Consider the following 19048-nt stretch of genomic DNA (forward strand, 5'->3'; position numbering starts at 1 on the left):
GTAGAAAAAATAAGAAGATTTTCATTGGTTTTGTCAGCAGTTTTTGTCTAAGCAGCAATGAGGAGTGCTTGCTTATCTTCTAGAAAGAGAGGAAATCGATCTTCCTAAGTCTACATTTAGTTGAATTACCTAAAAAAAGGACTTAGGACTCACTAAAATTGGCAGTAAGTTTATCAGATACAGGAGAACCTATCCAACTGACAAACATAAAATATCAATAGTGAGAGCTGATAGATTTGAACTTTCCATACGAAAAAGAACACGGAATATGTTTCTAGAAGAGGTTACTAAGGAAAAAGCATGACATGAGAAACAGACACAAAACAAAGAATGAAGTTTTGATTATGGGACTAGAAGTGAAGTCAGTCATTAGGCATCAGCCAATAATGTCTTTTGGACACTGGAATATGTCAAAAAAACACAGAAAATAACCTACACATGAAGGTTTACAAGTAAGCAGTATATGTAATTTTTTAAATTTAACTTTTATCTCACTCTGCTTCTTACAATATTCAGTGAATAATATTTTCTAGGAAGCTGAAGATAAACACATCTTATGGCAGTTTTGATCAACTTAAGTGTTCTTTTAAAATGATGAATTGGAATAATCCAAAGCAAAGCAAATAGTTAACACAGTTCTCTCACCACTCATGCCACTGTCCAAAAGCACCAAGATAATTTCTAGATCTCCTAGATCCTTTACTTTGCAATTTAAAAATTTTTCTTCTGGATTTTGAACGTCTCTTCTTTGAAGCCCTCAAATTCATATTCAATTACACATAACAAGAAGGAAAAAAAAAAACAACTTGTATAAAATCTAGCCCCTCAGGCAAGTATCTGTCCATTTAGTTACATGGTGGAAAGGTTTCATCAGTATTACAGTTTAAACATTAAACAGTGAATCTGTTCATCAAAACATACCAAACATCTTGGACAAATGGACTTATGGACAGAATAACAAAATATAATGTGCCTGAATGCAAAATGGTACACTTTGCATCTGTTCAGGAAAAAGATATCATCTCTGTTACAGAGGTCCAACAGTTTGGAATTTTAATTACTTAAGTCATGAGGTATAAATCCATGAACACGAGACCAACTTTATAAAAGGTGCTAGTGTGCAGGAAAAGGTTTAACTGAAGATGGCAAGTAGCTTGAAATATGGGTAGTACATTTCAGAAGTCTTTACAATAACTGATATGTCTTTCTTGCTAGTAACTAAAACACCACTTTGGATATAATTGCAGAACTAGTTTGACAACTTTTCTTTCTAAAGCTTTATCTATGCTTCACAGAACGGCTATCTTCCCCTGAATCTAACATTTGTGTTTTCAGATCAACAGGTGTTAGGAACACTTTCAGGCAGAGAACTCCACAGGGTACGTTAAGATCAGATATCGCCAAGGTGGCTGGAGAAGCTTAGCTGCTAACTCCCAGTGCAGACTCACCCCGTGACCTGAACAGACTTTTCCATTAGAACCGATGGGACAGCTGCTTATATTCAAGGACTGAATTGGCAGGCACTTTTTGTCCAGACACATCATGTGAGGTCCACATGGAGCTCCATCCTCCACGTAACCTAAATCTGTATCATCATCTAAAAGAACATGAGCACCACTAGGAGAAATAAGTTTTAAGACACTATTAGTATTATGACTGGAGTTTTTTGAAAGTAATAAACACGTCACTGTAGATACTAAAAGCCTTATACCTTTCTCTCATTCAAGAGCACAGACAATGAACAAAATGATAAAGTTTTTCTGTCTGTCCACAGTAATGACAGGGTGTTCCAGTTGTCAGACTAAAAGGAAGTCTAGATAATGACTTAAATACTCAAAAAGGGCACCTTAGGCTTTGGGGTTATTTTAGTCTCTGTTGGGCCATGCTTTTTTCTTTTTTTCCTTTTTTTTCACCCCCCTAACTGCTGTGAAATACTATTGCTAGAAAAATGTTAAAAAACTAACTTCCCATATGATAACATTTAAATAAAAATACTAGAGGAATAATAGAAGAGTTAAGAATCATTGTTCGCTCAGGGCCTAATTATGTAAGAGTGTACTCTTTGCATGACAGCAGTGTTGCCAATGTCTTTAAAATACAAATCCAGCACTGTGCTTAGCACGCTAAAACTCATTTACCTGCCCTTTAGCTGATCTTTAGCTTAACATCTGATCCCATCACAACTCTTCAGTTTCCCCTTCTCAGCCTTCACTTCCCTACGGCTATTTCTATAAGGCTATAACACTCAAAAACATTGTGTTTAATATATGGGTCTTTGGCAATTACAGACTTCCTCCCTGGTCCCCCCCCCCCCCCCCAAAAAATATAATGCTGAACATTAAACTCTGACTGTGAAATTCTGCTACTGGAGAGATCAGACAGAATAATCAGGAGGATAAACCACATTTCGCTTTCTTTTAATGTGGAATATTAGACTTTTAATTTTTTTTAATCAAAAGAAATACCACTCAGAATAATGATTTTGCTGTAAGAAATTAATTACCTAAAAATCATAGAATTTTACATTTATGTTTGTCTTAATTCAATTAGGTTTGACAGAGCAAAATCCCATTGGAACATGGCATTATTCTTTACCTGCAGTCCACTATTCGTCCTTGATGATAAAATGAATTTGGGAGAATTTCTCCTTGAACCTGACCAACTCGTGGAACTTTGGTAAGATTAGTACAGAGCAAAAAGCCACAGAAAACATCACTGTAATATAAAAACATAAATCCAAAAGTTACTGGAATAATATAAAGTAAACTTACAAAAAAGAAAGACTGGCAGTGATGCAGCTGATCAGTAATATATTACCATAAACCACATGATAGACTTTCAGAGTACAGGCCTGGAAATAAAATGATATAAATGACAAGAGGCAGAAACAAGTAACTGTTCATTCTAATGCACCAGCGAATGTTCACATGAACTAAAAATGTATCTGTCCTCTAAATACAATACAGCAGAATTAAGAGGAGCCAAATTGTACAAAGCTTTGTCATATCAGGCTAGATTACATTTCCCTCTCTCTAGCAGCTTGGATTCCGTATGTTGATGTGAAGTTTCAATTTTTAATTGAATTTTTTTGCCCTTGTGGGACAACAGAACCGTAACAACAATTGTTAGCATGCAGTGTGTGCCTGAATTTTGGTAAAGAATCTGCTTTATTGGATGTTATTTTATATGTGCAATCTTCAATCAGCTTAAAACTTCCATCTCCTACTCTAATTGTCCTAAGTCACAGAAGATTCTGCATGAATGCTGGAAATTGTATTTGTTAAAATTGCAAAAAATTTCAATGTCCCTTAGCTAGACCATTTTTCTGCATCCCTCTACTGATGAAGAAAAGCTTTTATAAAAATTAGTGTTTTAATATGCATATCAGAACAACAGTATTCTCATCTAAATATAAAAAAATCCATTAAACAACTCATTTCCTTATGATCCTATCTGAAAAGTGAATAATGTAATAAAAAAAAAGAAATAATACCACTAGACAAACATTAGATAGTCAAAGAAGGAAAACACCATTCTGAGACTGAAAATTTCTACATGCATACTTGAAAATTACAAAACAGTAAGTACATCAGGAGAAATTTTAGCCTATCTACTAATGATCATTAACTTGAAAAGTAAATGTAATCAAATATCCATCTAATAATCATCATATGCAACGGAAGCAGCCATTTTCTCTGTAGCATCCAAATGTCTAGTGGTCCTTCTCTGGTCAAACTAAAGGCTGGAACAAACTTGAAATAGCATCATCTGGTATCAATCCCACAGCAAGTGAAAACAGTGTGTGTATTTGCAGCCTAATTTATCCCTACCAAGTCAGAGGTGTTTTTATACTATGAACTTGTGAATTTTTGCTGCCTTGTTCCCCAGCTCCTCTGAAAGAACTAAAGTCACAGTACTTTCTCCTGAAAATCTGTAATTCTTTACAAGTGCATTTGCTGACCCATGGATTTGTCAGAATGGAACTTTTACAAGATGCAAACCTTGTGAGGGAAAGAATAATAATGCAAAACAAACTGCTGAAACATCCATGAAAAAGTAGACAATATTTTAAATCGGTATTAATCTATTTAAAATACAAATAATCTTTACCAAGATGAACTTACTGTTTGCTACACTGAATCCATCGGTCTCCATCCTTTCCACAGTTTCCTTTGCTTGTGCCTTCTGTATTAAGCTTTTCATAACAAAATTTGTCAGATCCTGAAGACTCTGTTGATGAAGAAAGGAGAAAGGAACGTACTTTCCACTGGCAACATGAGAGCTCTGACAGCTTGCATAATTTATTGCAGCAATTCTCTGCATTTTTTTAATACAAAACATAAATCTAACCACATGTGTATGCATTTTCCAGTGACTACAGTGGGAACCTAGCAGACTGAGCCTCAATACCTATAGATGCCTTTTCTAAAATAATGCTCAATGTTCAAAATTTGCTCTGAACTTTTAAAAAAGCAATCTCCACAGTGTCTGTATTGTCTTCTGCATTTGAATTTATCTGTGGTCTAATTTTGTTCACTTTGTAACAGTTGCACATAATCGAGTTGTTTTCACTGCAGTTATTCCTGATCTGTATTTCAGGACATTAAAGACCTTATCTACAACATATACAGTAAACACGTGTTCTGGTATCAACTCAATGTTTACTTTATTTTAGTTTTTAGGAGTTCACAGAGAAAACAAGTTTGAACAGACAGAGTGCAACTTCTACTGCTTTTTAGGAGCAGAAATCTGAACTAATAGGTTTAAAACCACAATTATTTACTAACACGCCCATTTGTTTTTTCTAAAAATCAATTAAAAACGAAAAAAAGCACAGCAATTATACACAGGAAGATAAAATATTAAATAAGAGAGCAGTTTCAGTAAAATCACTTGTACAGAAGACAAGCCAAATATTTTAAAATATTAGCATGTAAGATACAAAGAAATTATTTAACAAAAACTTTATCAACGTGAGGTAGCAACATAAAGCTTAAAAAGGCATCTGAAGAAAAGAAAATGTTGTCTCCATCCAATTTTACACTTATACTGCATCTTTTGTATTGTGTAAGACAAACAAAAAATGGTAAAATTATATCCTTCTCCTCCCATCTTCCCTAGAATGGAATGATTCTTCTGCCTCAAATAGGCAGTGTCAGCAGTGGCAGTTATGATTAGACAAAATGCACAAGAAAATGTTAAGTGCTACAGTACAGGACATCGTGATAGTTCTGCTCTGCTGAACTTCTCAAAGTCATTACACAGAGCACGCATCACCTCTCAGCGGCAAGCAAAATCCATTGCAAATGCAATTCTATTTTACTCAACACCTCTGGGCTTAAATTCGTACTATGTATATTTAAATTCACACTAATGTACTAATTTTCCCACCTATAGGATGGCAAAGCAAAGAGAGGCAAGGTGGAGGAGTTTTAGCATGAACCACTGCTGGGATAATGGAATTGACAACTGTCATTAAAAAACCCAAAAACGTCTGGTTTGAATTATATCAAAAAAATCCTCCAACCCATTGTTTTCCCCCTGGTAACAGTAACTCAAAGCTATATTTTGTATGTTTTCTCACCTAATTCCACCAGAGTCCAGCATTTGCTGCCCTACGTATGCCTGCAACCATATCACATCACAACATTCTCACTGTTATCACTCCCAAACAGGCCCATAACTTGAAATTTCACTTGCCAGTCAAGCCACAGTTTCTCACTGCAGCCTACTCTACTAAGCAGAAAACTTTAAGTGGCAAGGACAAAAAATAAAAGCACTAAAAATACAAAACAAAGGCAGGAATGAACCAGAAATAAAATACATTTAAGGTAAAGTAAACCTACTAGATCCCCAGATATATTTGCACTGATTGTCTCTTGTCTTGCAGTCACCGTTATAGCAACGACCCTTAAACAAAACGCATGTTAGCAATGAGAACAGAACAATATTTCATTTCCTTCCCCTCCCCCAACAAATGTCTCATTTTGATTCTTCACACACATTGGGATGTATAATAGTTTTCATGAATTTGGGTAGACAGAGTACATGTTTTGGCCCAGATTCTCAAAGTTAGCTGGTGTCTAATACATACTGACATTTCAGCAGCTGCTTTATACTTCTCATTTACATAGTTGTAAAGAACTTATTAACATGGAGCATAATGAAAGAACTATACCTAAAATGTACCAAGCAGATTTTACTCAAACTAGGGATTTTTACTAGTCATAGAGTGCATAAAGCACAAGTAACATTGATGTCCAAAAGACAAACTTTATGTAGAAATATAGAGGACACAATTTTAAAAAATATGAAAATTTGTATTTGGTTGATTTCTATGTGCTGATGTGCAGAGATTTTAAAACACTGCATACCTGATTAGAATCACAGGCATACCCATCTTGTTTATGAAGATTTGGTGGACACTGAAAAAAATTAAGACTTTTTTTACCATGTGTACTGTAATAATACATCAAAAGATCACATATGGAATTTTCCCGGTTTTACAAGGCAACTGCACAGTATATAAAGGGGGCAGATAACATAATTAGTGCAAGAATCTTCATAGCTACAAATGCAAATGAAAAAATTAACATCTTGAGCCATGAGATAAAAGGTTTGATCCTAAATTTCTGCATATTCCAAGTAGAAATTAAGGAGGTGGGGCAAAATAAAAAGCAAAACAAATGTGTTCAGTAACAGGATATTTGGTAGCTACCACCGGAGCCATGTTTGCAACACTGCCACTGCATTCATTTCAGCTCCACTAAGAAAGTACACAAGCACCTAGCTGTAGCCTACCAGTCTATTGCTTACAGAGCTGTGGGGTTTTTTGTGATATTGTCATGTTCTCTTGGCATTTGAAACTTTTTGGGTATGAACAAATCATTAGGTCCAGAAGCCTCGGATTACTAAAGCTAGGAGCAGACCAATCTCAAAGCTTTTCCTCATCAAAAAGAGATCCGTGAAGACAAGGAAAGGTGCTGCAGCTGCAATGTACCTTATTATAGCCAATACTTTGAGGGAAGCCTTTCTAGCTTAAGAAAGCCCTTCTCCCTCCTGTTAAGAATGCTCCATCTACAGAATAAAAGATTTACCATAAAATCTCAGCAATAGCTACTTATCTGTAAGTGTGGATGTCTTGGATGATAAAAGAGGTTACTGTAATTTATTGGCATCTAGAAATACAGCCAATGCCCAGAGAGAGACATGTGATCTATCCTGAATGTTATTTCTTCAAAGCTAAGAAACTTGATGCAGTAGATGACTGCAGCAGAGTTATGAACTTCTTATATAAACTTGAAGCTAAGCAGTCAGTATTGAAAAGGAGCATATATCACCTAAAGCATCAAAGTTTCTGTGAAAATGGAAGATGTACACAACATTGACTAATTAACTCAAGTCAAAACAGCCTCCTGGTTGCCATTTATTCCTATACTTTTGCGTATTAGCCAAATGTTTTCAAGAGAAATGCATAAGATCCACAGCTTTTAAAATTATCGGACATGTGCACGCTCTTAAAAAACGTAACACTTTATACGAGTCTTATGAGGAGCATCTGAGGGAACTGGGGTTGTTTAACCTGAAGAAAAGGAAGCTCAGGGGAGACCTTATCACTCTCTACAACTACCTGAAAGGAGGTTGTAGTGAGGTGGGTGTTTGTCTCTTCTCCCAAGTAACAAGTGACAGGACGAGAGGCAATGGCCTCAAGTTGTGCCAGGGTAGGTTTAGATTGGATATCAGGAAAAATTTCTTCACCAAAAGGGTTATCAAGCTTTGTAAAAGGCTGCCCAGGGAAAAGGTTGAGTCACCATCCCTGGAGGTATTTAAAAGATGTGTAGATGTGGTGCTTAGGGACATGGTTTAGTGGTGGACTTGCAAGTGCTAGGTTAATGGTTGGACTCAACGATCTTAAGGATCTTAAGAGTGTTTTCCAACCTAAACGATTCTGTGGTTCGATACTCAGTTGTAATTTTCTACATTTCTATTTTAAACTATTTTATTTCATAAAATCTTACTGTTATTACCTTTGAATCTATTCACATTTGCAGTATATTCTTAGTACTTCTGCTATAGACCAGGCAAAGAGTAAAGGAGGATGTCTATACTATACAGATACACAAAACCCCAGGAGTTTTAAAAAACAAATAAACCTATGTAATTCATATTTTGAGTCCACTCAGATTAATTTTTTTTCTAAGCTTATGATAGTGTATTCTCATGTTTAAAAAATTTTGTTAGGATTAAAAAATAAGCCCTCACAGTTATTTGTGAGTATATGAGAGTGCAGTTTGTTAATCCAGATTTTCCTCTTAAATTGATACAAAATGAGAGCAAACATCAATGGTGTAAACAGAGAAAGAGTCTGCATACATACCTGGCCAGAATCTCCAGTGCAGAACTCGGCAATATCGCATTCATTCACTGCATATCGACAGTCATAGCCTCGTGGGAAAAACTAGAAAATGAAGACGATAGTTAGGACTAAGATTAGGTAAAAGCAAAATTAAAAGCTCCTGTTTGGAATTACTCCTCATTTTAACACTCTGTAAACACTGTACTCACATATTTGTCTTTTTTTTGCTTGGCTAACAACAGAACACCACAATTGCAATAGTTACTTCAAAGTGTTGAAAAATATTTCAGTTTCTTAATATTTTAAAGGCTAAGCTGAAGTATATAATACTTTGAAAATTTAGGATTTTTCATCTCTGATATATAAACGCAAAAAAAGGGCATATTTACATTAATACATATCCAATGCAATCTATTCCCTTTATATTTAGGGCAGTAACCAGATTATTGTCTGAAATAATAGTCTTAGCTACATAAACCATTCCTTTTCATTCTACATAAAACACACTTTGAACTCTAACAGGCTACACATAACTTCCATAACTGAAAAGAACAATAGATATAGTGCAGCAACACTCACAAGACATGATGTGTTACAGCACGGTCCATCGCTACAATGAGCTCCATTAGAAAGAGAGCACTTCTTACAGCAGTCTGCATAGCATTCCTGAAGAAAATATTAAGCAATATTTTTAGTTTTCCATTTTAAATAAGTTTTTTCTTCACCATCTTTCCAACAAACTATTATGTACTAGCAGACAAAAGATTAAGTTCAGCACTGATGACTGGAAATTATCAGCTGGGAGAATCCTTTGCAATGCTCAAATACTAAAGCAAAGGGAAAACAGTGACATATGTGCTGTAACAACAAGGGGATTCACACCTGAGGCCTCTTTACAGGTTTGGAATAGCCTGTGCCAATGCATGCTGCCTGGTTAAATTGCATTCAGTGCAGAAAAAATATTAAGAAAACTAATTATGGGTGTAATTATATTTAAATACTAGAACTAGGACTCAAAGCTACGGGGCAGATTTTTGCAAAAACGTTCTTGGAATATTTCTACAATAGATAAGAAAACAGTTTACCTATGCTGTCTGAACACAGGCACCTATCTTCAGGGCACAGATAAGGAGTCTACAACTCCAAGCACGCTATCCAGGAAAAGAAAAGGGGTAAGCACTCTACAGTGCAATTAAAAAATTGCTGGGAAACAGCTACATCTTGTCACGAGTATGCAGGAAGACTGTTCTGAGTACACTCGCTGTCTTTGCACCCATTCTCAGTTGAAAAAAAATCTTCTAACACAGTCCTTTAAGTTGTTCCCTAACAACAGGCAAAGCAAATTCTTTTCCATAACCTTTCCCCCCTCCCTTACCAATCACATAATTTATCTTAATATATTTTGTAAGAAAGACTTGTGGAGTAACGTGTAACTCTACTTGCCATTCGGAAACCGCAATCACATTCTTCTCCTGCTTCTACATAACCATTTCCACACTCAGTGGCTTCAAAGAGCTGAAAGCAAAAAAGCCCCCCCCCCGCCAAAGATAAGAATAAAACTAGTGTCAAATTACTTTTGTGTCATACAGAGCCCATCTCTGCAATGCTACAGCCTCACAGAGAATATATATGCCGTGCTACCGCGATGGGGAAGGCAACATGTTTTTTAAATGCTGCTAATCAGAATTGTTAAGACATGAAAGACATACAGCTAAATCACTTGATTGCTAGCCCTCTTTAGGAGAATACTGATTTCAGAAAATAACAATAAACAGAGAGATAATAAAATAATTCTCATGGGGATAGCATTGGAACCTTCCAATTCTATGGACTCCAATTTCTCTGATAATTCCTTCAAGAAACCAGTCAGCAACATGGTCTCTAGGATCTGCTCAGGTACCCATACTTTCTCATGCATTTAGCTACTGTCTATTCCAGTGTAATGTATTTGGGCATGAAAATAACAGACATTAAGAAATACTGCCAAAAGAAGTTCTATGTGTCTTAATTACTATCTCAGAATAACACAAGCATACGTAGATAGTGCTAAACAGATAGATATAATATGGATACATTCTACAGTTCAGGATGATACAGATTCTATACTGGTTTCACATATAATTTTGATTAAAAGTGATTTAAGATATTTTTCAGTCTTGTCACAGAAATAATTTTGCAAAAAAAACTTGTCTGTTTTCAATATAATAGTTCTGCTTTAAAATCCTATAACAGTATCAGGAATCTCCAGTTTCATTGGGATATTTGCAACAGAAACATTCATGACTAGAATGTGGTTTAAATGTGAAGTTAAAAGTTAACAAGTTAAAATGAGAACATATAAATCTACAGCTAGTTGAGGGTGAAAGATGTGAGTAAATGTGTTCTTTCTGTATAGGCTTAGTGGCAGTACAGCTGCTGAGGATCATCAAGAGATGAAACGTAACATATAAACCAATACAAATTATTGATAAATTTGGATGGAATTCTTCTTTGGTATTTTGGGGCAGGGGGAAGGAATCATAATGCCTAATTAAAAAAGAAAGAAAACATTTTACTTTTGTTGCATAAACTATGAAAGTAATCAATAGCACCTACAATTTTGGGTGTCAGAAGCAAAATTACACTGAAGCAATATCCATATCTACTCCTCTTCACTAGCACTGTCGACATGATTCAGAAAACTGAAATTTCTTTTTTTTCCTCTATAAGCCACTGTTACTACTATGTGTCAGTGGAAACAGCAAGATCTCTTATTCTGAACCTCATATTCAGTTCTCCATCACAGACTTGGTTAGCTGAACTGTAGCTCGTAAGAAAACAAAAAGGGGTCAACAAGAGAAATGCAAGAAAATAACAGAATACACAAATTTCCTACGGCATTAATCAGCAACCATCATATGTTCATATGCATAACAGAGCATAAATAAAAGGTTATAATTAAAAATTACATCATAGTGATGTAATAGCTACATGGTGATGTAAGCTGCTTAACACAATAACATTTTATTTACCTAAAAATTAAACAAACCATTTTCTACCTTACTTCCCAACTACCAATTAACAGGATTCAAAATGTTATATGTTTTTTTTTCCCCCAAAAGTACTTTAACTTCAAAGCTGTGAAATACTGACACAGATAACATATAAAGAAAATTCAACCATTCTCCTGGGAGCATTTTTGCAGAAGCAAACCGGATTTTAACTCTGTATATAGTCAATTTCACAATTTGTTCACATTACCTTGCTAGACAACCATCATCAAAAAATGAAGCTGTGTTTTTCTTTCTCCCTACTTACTCTTTTCTGTAAGAATTCTTACATTCTTGTTCTATAAGCAAAGATTGCTACCCTGGGAAAAGATTAAAAAACACTCTAACAAGCAAAATTTTTTTCCTTAATTGTGCAAGGTGGTGGTCTACCAAAGGATACAGCGCAGTAAACAGAACAGCCTGAGAGTCTCATGTGGTATTAAATTCTACAAGGACAGCAAGTTTGACACCATGATTAAATAGAATATTAATACTTGGGATTGACCTTACTTTGCAAAAAGAGCCACATGGAATATTTTTATACTACTCAGCTTTAGAAGGATGTCATGCTAATACTGCCTTAGAAAAAATTACGACCTTGGTAAGTTTTTAGGTGAAAAAAGCAATAGATGGTACAAGGAAACAGTTATAAATTCCAGAGTTTGCTAAATGTACATCTGAAATGAAGTAAAATGAAGCTAACTTTGACAACAACCACAAGCTACTGCTGTCTATATAAAGTAAGCTATTGATTTCTAATTCCTAGTGTCGTAATTAGCATTCTTTTTAATAACCTCAGGCAAAAAGTCCAAGAATTGAATGTATGTGGAGCATGCACTATGACCTCACTTCTGGATTTTTTTTTGCACTACTCCCAGCTTAGTAAGTAGTGCATTTATGCTGAATGGGGATGTATCTAGCTGTGAAAAGTCAGATGCAATATTTGTCATTGCTTGAGCATGAAGAATTGATAGCAAACAAGTTGCATCATTTTAAGATTATTTGTGTTATGAAAATGAACAGTCAGCTAATTACAAGCAATCTCAAGAAAATACCCACATAGACATTTGAATAAATTTGAGAACAGATGGGTGTTAGGGAAATTATTAAATTTTCATTACCATGTTTAGCAGAGGTGCTGACTACCAACATATTTATTACCTTTGTTGGCCTGTTGAAAAGACAGGCACCTCCCCCACGAAGTAAAAATTCTTTGTATTCTGCAATGCTGCATTTGGAGAATTTCCTGGAATGGTATACCCTAAAATGGCAAAGAATTAGCTGAGTAAATGCCTTGAAACACCAACAGTTACTGGAAGGAGGCAGAGGGGTCACAACATTTTTTTTAAGACTGTAAATCCCAGTTTCTTACAACCACTGTGTGCAACAGTATGTCAGCTCAGTCTTGTTCTCAAACAGTAAAATCAAAACAAAAGAAAAAGTTTTTAAACATTTGGCATTTTTATATTTCTATTACATGGATCTATGGCATATGAAACTGTAGTCTTCTACTCTTCTTAATAATGTGAAGCCATATTATCATAATAGCCGCTATGCACCCTCTAGGTTGCATGCATAATTCAGTGCTCTCTTGGGTTGGTTGTCCCTACAGCTTCAGTTTAAACGATGAATTACATTCCAGATCCCTGATTTCATGCCAGGGTTTTAAAACTGTGCAATTCACCTGATCCTGTTAATAAGGTTGATTTTTAAAGTAAAAGTAGTTGTAGCCATAACAACAGCTGTATAGGGTCAGACTAAAAATCCACTTTACCCAAAGCCCATCTCTGATTTTGGCCCTGAGAATATGCCCAGGGAAGAGTAGAGAACACAGCACTATACTGCTACTTGCAGAGTATTTTTTCCGCTTCAAACAATTTTCACCTCAATTACTTTCTCAGGAAGATTCCTTTTGTCTTATTTAACAGTCTTCACTGTATTTTCTCTCATGAATTTGCCCAAAATCTTTTAGCAGCTATAAGATGCTATAGCGAGAAGTTTCACAGCTTAATTGCAGACAGGTAGAAAAATTTAATCCTGTTTTTGCTGTCACCTCTTGGCTAGTCTTGTTTCATGTCTCTCTAGTTTTTACACTGGAAGAAACAGTAATCATTTGCTACGTTGTTCATGATATTACAGACCTCTCTCATATCTCCTCACGTCCATCTTTTTCCCAGACTGATGAAAACACACTTGATCAGCCACTTCTCACACAGAAACTGTCTGGTATTTTTATTAGCCATGTTTTGAGATCTGGGAATGAGAACTATTCACACTATTAAAGATGGGGATAAGCATGCCATAAGGATGTTCTACACTCCTTTCCTAGCAGCTCACTGCTACTGAGCTGACATTTCCCCATTTAATTATTCTATATTAAAAAAAAAAAAAGTCTTCTGGCACTGTTGGAGTTAAGTGAAAAGGCTTTACACTGCAGCTAATTATCCACTCATTTCATTAGTCAGTCCTTTTTCAGCTTCTGGGTGACAATCATCTGCTCTTGGCATTTTTTTTTACTGTTACCTTATCTACAGAAGAGGTTTGTTCCACAACTTCTACTGATGTGTCCATCTGAGACTGATACTTGGATGAGCTCACGATAGGAAGGAAGCTGGCATCTATTCTGATCAATGCCTTCCGTTGGACTCCAGAAGCCAGCTTACTGAAAAATTTTCTGTTGCATTCATATGGTGTCTGGCAATTATAGGTGTACAGGAAAGCCACAGAGTTCTACTGAAGAACCAATTTCCAAACAGCATATGAAGAAACTAAGCACCTTCTGTCTTATTTATAACTAATTTTCTCCAGGATTTTTGCAATCAAGCTTCAACAGTGAGCCAGAATTCTGACAGGAAGTGATTTATACGACTCAAAAAACTGTGTTTCAGAAGCTATCATTTTCTAATCAGTTGCTTACAGTATGTAATTTTTGGCAGTGTGTGAAGGTAGAGGGCAATGAGACCTGGGTTCCTCTTGTGTAGATGTGCTTTCCCCTCAAACCTCACTGACCACTTAGCTAAGGATTGAGAGCACTTGCTAAAAGCTTCAGGTTTCCACTTTTATTCACTGGAACAGAAGCAGAGAGATCTGTTCACTCAAAATTAGAATTCTGAAGGAATTGGGGGGGAAAAAATTAACATTTAGGAGGCAAATAGAAATATCACTCATCTAAACTGTATTATAACACTTTTTCAGCTACATATAAAAAGTATAACTGGATTTGTTTAATGAAAGATATACATTATTTACTTTTCAGTCATTGTAAGTATAGCAAAGCATTAGTGAATACACTGCATTGCACTTTAACATAAAAGACTTATTAATAATTTCCTAAAATGTGAATACCAAAGGGAATGAATTACTGAAAATTTAAAACATTGTTCTATATGTTTGGGTTGTTCCAGCTGCTTCTAGTTTTTAATTTATTAGTACTAAAACACGAACAAAACCCAATACATAAATATTCATGTCATAATGTAAATTATAAACTCATTCCAGAGCGCTCAGTTACTGATAGCTGTGACATACCCTGTTTCCTCCATGATGCAACCACCCCAGGATTCAGTGCAGTCACACTCTTCTCAGACAAGACCAAAATACAACAGAAAAGGAAAGCAGTTATAATACACTTACAAAAAATACAAAGTACTCACTATAAAAATGGACCTTGACTAATTAGACAAAGATTAGATGGTTGCTTAGCTGTACAGATTCCAGCCCTAAAAACGAAACCAGCCCACTTGAAGAGATACTAATATACTGAATATAAATGTGGTACTTTCAAATTACTGTATGTGCACGTTCTGAGACTCAACATGAAGTTTCAGGCAGTACAGAAATCTAAGATTGGCTGGCAATGTTCTTCCCTACATGCTCTCAAAACAGGCAGCACAACGGTATGTGCAGTACACATGATTCTGATGATGACTAAAAATGTTCTCATTTCCTCCTCCTGCCTAAAATGTGTACAGAACACCCTGAAGGAAAACTATTATTGGACAGGCCACATTTTTTCCTTTGGCATAGAATTATTAATAGTAATACGTGAATCAGCCAATCACACATTCATTAGGAAAAGTAGTTGAGTGAAAATGGATTTACAGTTTACTTACAGCTACAGCATGTAAGTCAACAGTGACCAAATTCATAAAAGATCCACATCTTATGGTTGATAAAACAGAAGTTATAAACTACCCATAAAAATTATCTACCAAAGAAATAATATTTTCATGAAGAAAGGTTCTGTATTCTAGTCACTACAGCAAATCCATACTGCTTCTCCACAGAAAATATTCACAGATTATTTATATAGTTAATTCTGCTCTATCCAGGTTTTCATTAATCTTTCTCTATAAAAGGTATCCATATAAGGAAACAAAGCTATAATTTTAAAAACCTCTATCTTAAAGTTAAAAAAAAATCTGATTTCCGAATTATATGAACTCTGGTTTACTTGTTATAAAAAATAACAATACAGAAAATATTTATAGCAATTTCCAAGCTTACACAATTCAAAAGCGATGCTTTACAAAACAGCATTTCCTAAACTTTTACACATTGTTTCCTAATTCACAGATTTCTGTAGTGATTCCAAAATAAAGTCAGCATTATCATTCACATTTTAAAAAAAGAAATAAAGAGAGAAAGTAGCCAAATTGCTTACAAGATTTAAGTGGAAAAAACCAACAATTTTCTTAAACCCAGAAAGGGCTTTTGCAGCAGCTACCTACACTCTACACGTGTTAAGGCCACGTCAGTCTAATCTTCTGGCTGTGAAGCAAGATAACAAGTTGAGCAAATGTCACAATGGACTCGGTTACAGCTTCTTAACGTTTCTTCAATTATAAATGAGGTGGGTTTGTATTTTAAGAAGCCAATGGTAGTTCTATAGGAATTACAGATTTCAGTATGATAGATAAGGAGTTCCGAGTTCAATTAATGGTGGTTTTACCATTATACCTTTGAATGCTGGTTATGAATCTAACCTCCTGACACAGGACATCACTGAAGTCATTGCAAAATGAGTGCTAATCTCATGGCTCTTATTTTGGGTAAACTCAAATTTTGGTGCATATATTTCCAAACACAGCATTTTTTGTTCTACAGTTACAGCAAGTTTAATATTTGTTTCAAATACTGCAAAGGAAGAGTTTATATATTAGCTAAGGAGGACAAAGGAGACTTCACGTCCATGTACATACTCGGTTTTCTGGCAGCTGGCTCCCATTGTATTCCAAGGTTCTGAGCAAGACTTTGTGCTAATTCCTGTGCCATAGCCAAAGGGAGGCCATACTGCATTTCCAGAGGAGTGCAATTAAAAAAAAAAAAAAAGAAAAGAAAATGTAAGTCTTTGTAATGAACACTACCTGGGCTCATTCTGGCTTACCACGTACGACTGCAGTAGTTCGGTACATCCAATCACAATTTTGTGTGCATATAAGGAAACTAACACAATGAAGTACATAACAGAAAAATATTTTCCTCTCTTAACCTGAGAGAAACCCTGTCCGCTGGTTAACCTACAGAAAGGAGTCTGTTTGATATATCTGTAATATAGTTTTGTATAGTATGATTAACCCATACTAAAACAGGAAATTTTCATTATGGATTTAACACTGCACTGAGAAAAAAAAAAATTATAAAAAATCTATACACAGAGACCAAATTATTCTAGTTTCAATGTTAAAAAAAAAATCAGTAAGAATTACATGTCATCAGCACCACAGAAGATCTTATACTGAGAAAAGCCAAGAGGATGTTCAGTGCTGTATTTCAAATACTGCTGTCTGAGATTTTTAGGTCTAAATTTATGTCATATATACTAAAAAGCCAATTTCAGATCTTATTAAGAGAATGATGCAGACAGGAGGAATGCTTTTTGAGGAGGAAAGCACAGCGAACAGTAGTTTAATGATGATACTAAAAGGTTGGCTCTGAGAATCCTAATTTTTCATTTGTAAAAGATAACCATCTTTAAAGCCCTGAATACTGAAACATACAAACTCTGAAGTTACAATGTGTAGTTTCTGTTTTATTTCACTTTAGTCACGAAAAAAATTACCTCATTCACTCCTACTCCTCTGGTCACAGAGCAAACCCCTCCAAAGTAACTTAAGCTGCTCCTCTTGTAATGAAAGGTCACATTCCTTACAAACAAATAAAAATAAAGAAAATATAACACACTGACACTGGGCACCAACAACTTATTGAAAGATCACACTTTCACACATACTGTGAGACATTGCCTGCAACATTAATCCTCATCTAACATCAACAGCAAATGCAAGTGTACAAACAGAACACCAACATCAAAAGAGTTTATTAGATACAATCTTCAACAAAAATACTATTTTCATCTTGGAGTCAGAATCAGTCCCACACCACAACACACCAAGCAGAGACAGCTAGAATAACAGATTCCTAAGAAAATACAATGGTAATATTTCCTTTAAAAATATAACAATATATTCCAATTTATAATCTGTCACGATGGAATTCTATACTGATATGTAACAGTGTTGAGAATTTTTTTAATTATGCTCTTAATCCAAACCAATTCAAGTTCTAGTTTTAACTCCAAATGAAAAGACTGAGAAGTATACCTAAAGGAAAAGTCATTTAATACTGCTCTTTAACCCTGCTCCCTTTCATTTATGGTTAATCACCGTGGAGAGTTTTCTGTAATGTACCACATGATAATTTTATTTAAACACTTTTTCTTTTTAAAGAGCAGCTAAAACCCAAATAATTTAGTTAAATTAATCTGGAAGATATAAAATATTCTATAAACTGTCTATAAGCAATTATGAATTATACCTATTTTAACACCATGGGCACAAATCTAAACAGCCTTGGGCATGCATAGCAGATGACCCTAATCTTTGAAAATGAAATCCTTTTACAATAGCAGAATCAATGTCCCTTTTGTTTTTTTAAATGCCAAGACACTCCAGACAGGTATATATTTATTTTTTCACAACATTCTGACAGCCATCAGAATTTTCAAACTGCAGCTTAATGATACTAAATACTTGAAGCTAGATGCTTTACAATAGATGGAACCACAGTAAGGGCTGAGGTTGGTAGGCACTTCTGGAAATGGTCTAGTTCAAAACAGCTGGGATGCTGCTCAGGACCATGTTCCATCAGTTTTTGAATATCTCCAAGCATAGACACTCCACAGCCTCTCTGGGCAACCTATTCCAGTATCTGACCACCTCCGCACTGAAATTCTTTTCCCCTATGCTTAATGGAATTTTCTGTATTTCAGTTTGTATTTGGTACCTTTCACCATGCACCACTGAGAAGAGTCTGTTTGCCTGATAGCAAACTCTTCAGCAAGGGACACACAATACATGCATATAAGTAATGAAGAGTGCACATCATCACCACATTGCGTATCTTATGAAAAATGCAATGAGCATTGTGTTGCAATGCCTGTATTAAGGCAATACAGCTACAACAGAGGCTGGAGGAAATTCTTCATCCCCTATTTATATCTTCCTCTGCAGAAAATGAATTATAAGAAAATCACAGGGAAGACATTTGTCACTCCATCCTCAGAGTATGCCATGCTGCTGGGAGAAGGCTTAAGATCTTTATGCTGCACAGGGGAATACACTCTTCCTCCTCTTCGCTTACGATGCTGTGAAGTAAAAAAAAA

At 35.3% G+C, this 19048-nt stretch overlaps 1 protein-coding gene across 1 annotated transcript in view; it reads right to left on the reverse strand.

Annotated features, from left to right (window-relative positions):
- The window catches only part of ADAM23 (ADAM metallopeptidase domain 23), a gene marked incomplete at its 5' end in the record, with an annotated part of 43182 nt that overhangs the window by 9276 nt on the left and 14858 nt on the right, over positions 1-19048 (reverse strand). The window contains 12 exons of the mRNA XM_010085287.1: positions 1449-1617; positions 2596-2715; positions 4125-4230; positions 5847-5910; positions 6375-6425; positions 8378-8458; positions 8936-9022; positions 9800-9871; positions 12547-12646; positions 14914-14962; positions 16587-16677; positions 17447-17531. Coding sequence (XP_010083589.1) covers positions 1449-1617; positions 2596-2715; positions 4125-4230; positions 5847-5910; positions 6375-6425; positions 8378-8458; positions 8936-9022; positions 9800-9871; positions 12547-12646; positions 14914-14962; positions 16587-16677; positions 17447-17531 — 1075 coding nt within the window. The remainder of the gene's footprint in view (positions 1-1448; positions 1618-2595; positions 2716-4124; positions 4231-5846; positions 5911-6374; positions 6426-8377; positions 8459-8935; positions 9023-9799; positions 9872-12546; positions 12647-14913; positions 14963-16586; positions 16678-17446; positions 17532-19048) is intronic.

This window comes from Pterocles gutturalis, unplaced genomic scaffold, assembly GCF_000699245.1.
Source record: "Pterocles gutturalis isolate BGI_N339 unplaced genomic scaffold, ASM69924v1 scaffold48395, whole genome shotgun sequence".
In the NCBI taxonomy this organism is placed as follows: domain Eukaryota; kingdom Metazoa; phylum Chordata; class Aves; order Pterocliformes; family Pteroclidae; genus Pterocles; species Pterocles gutturalis.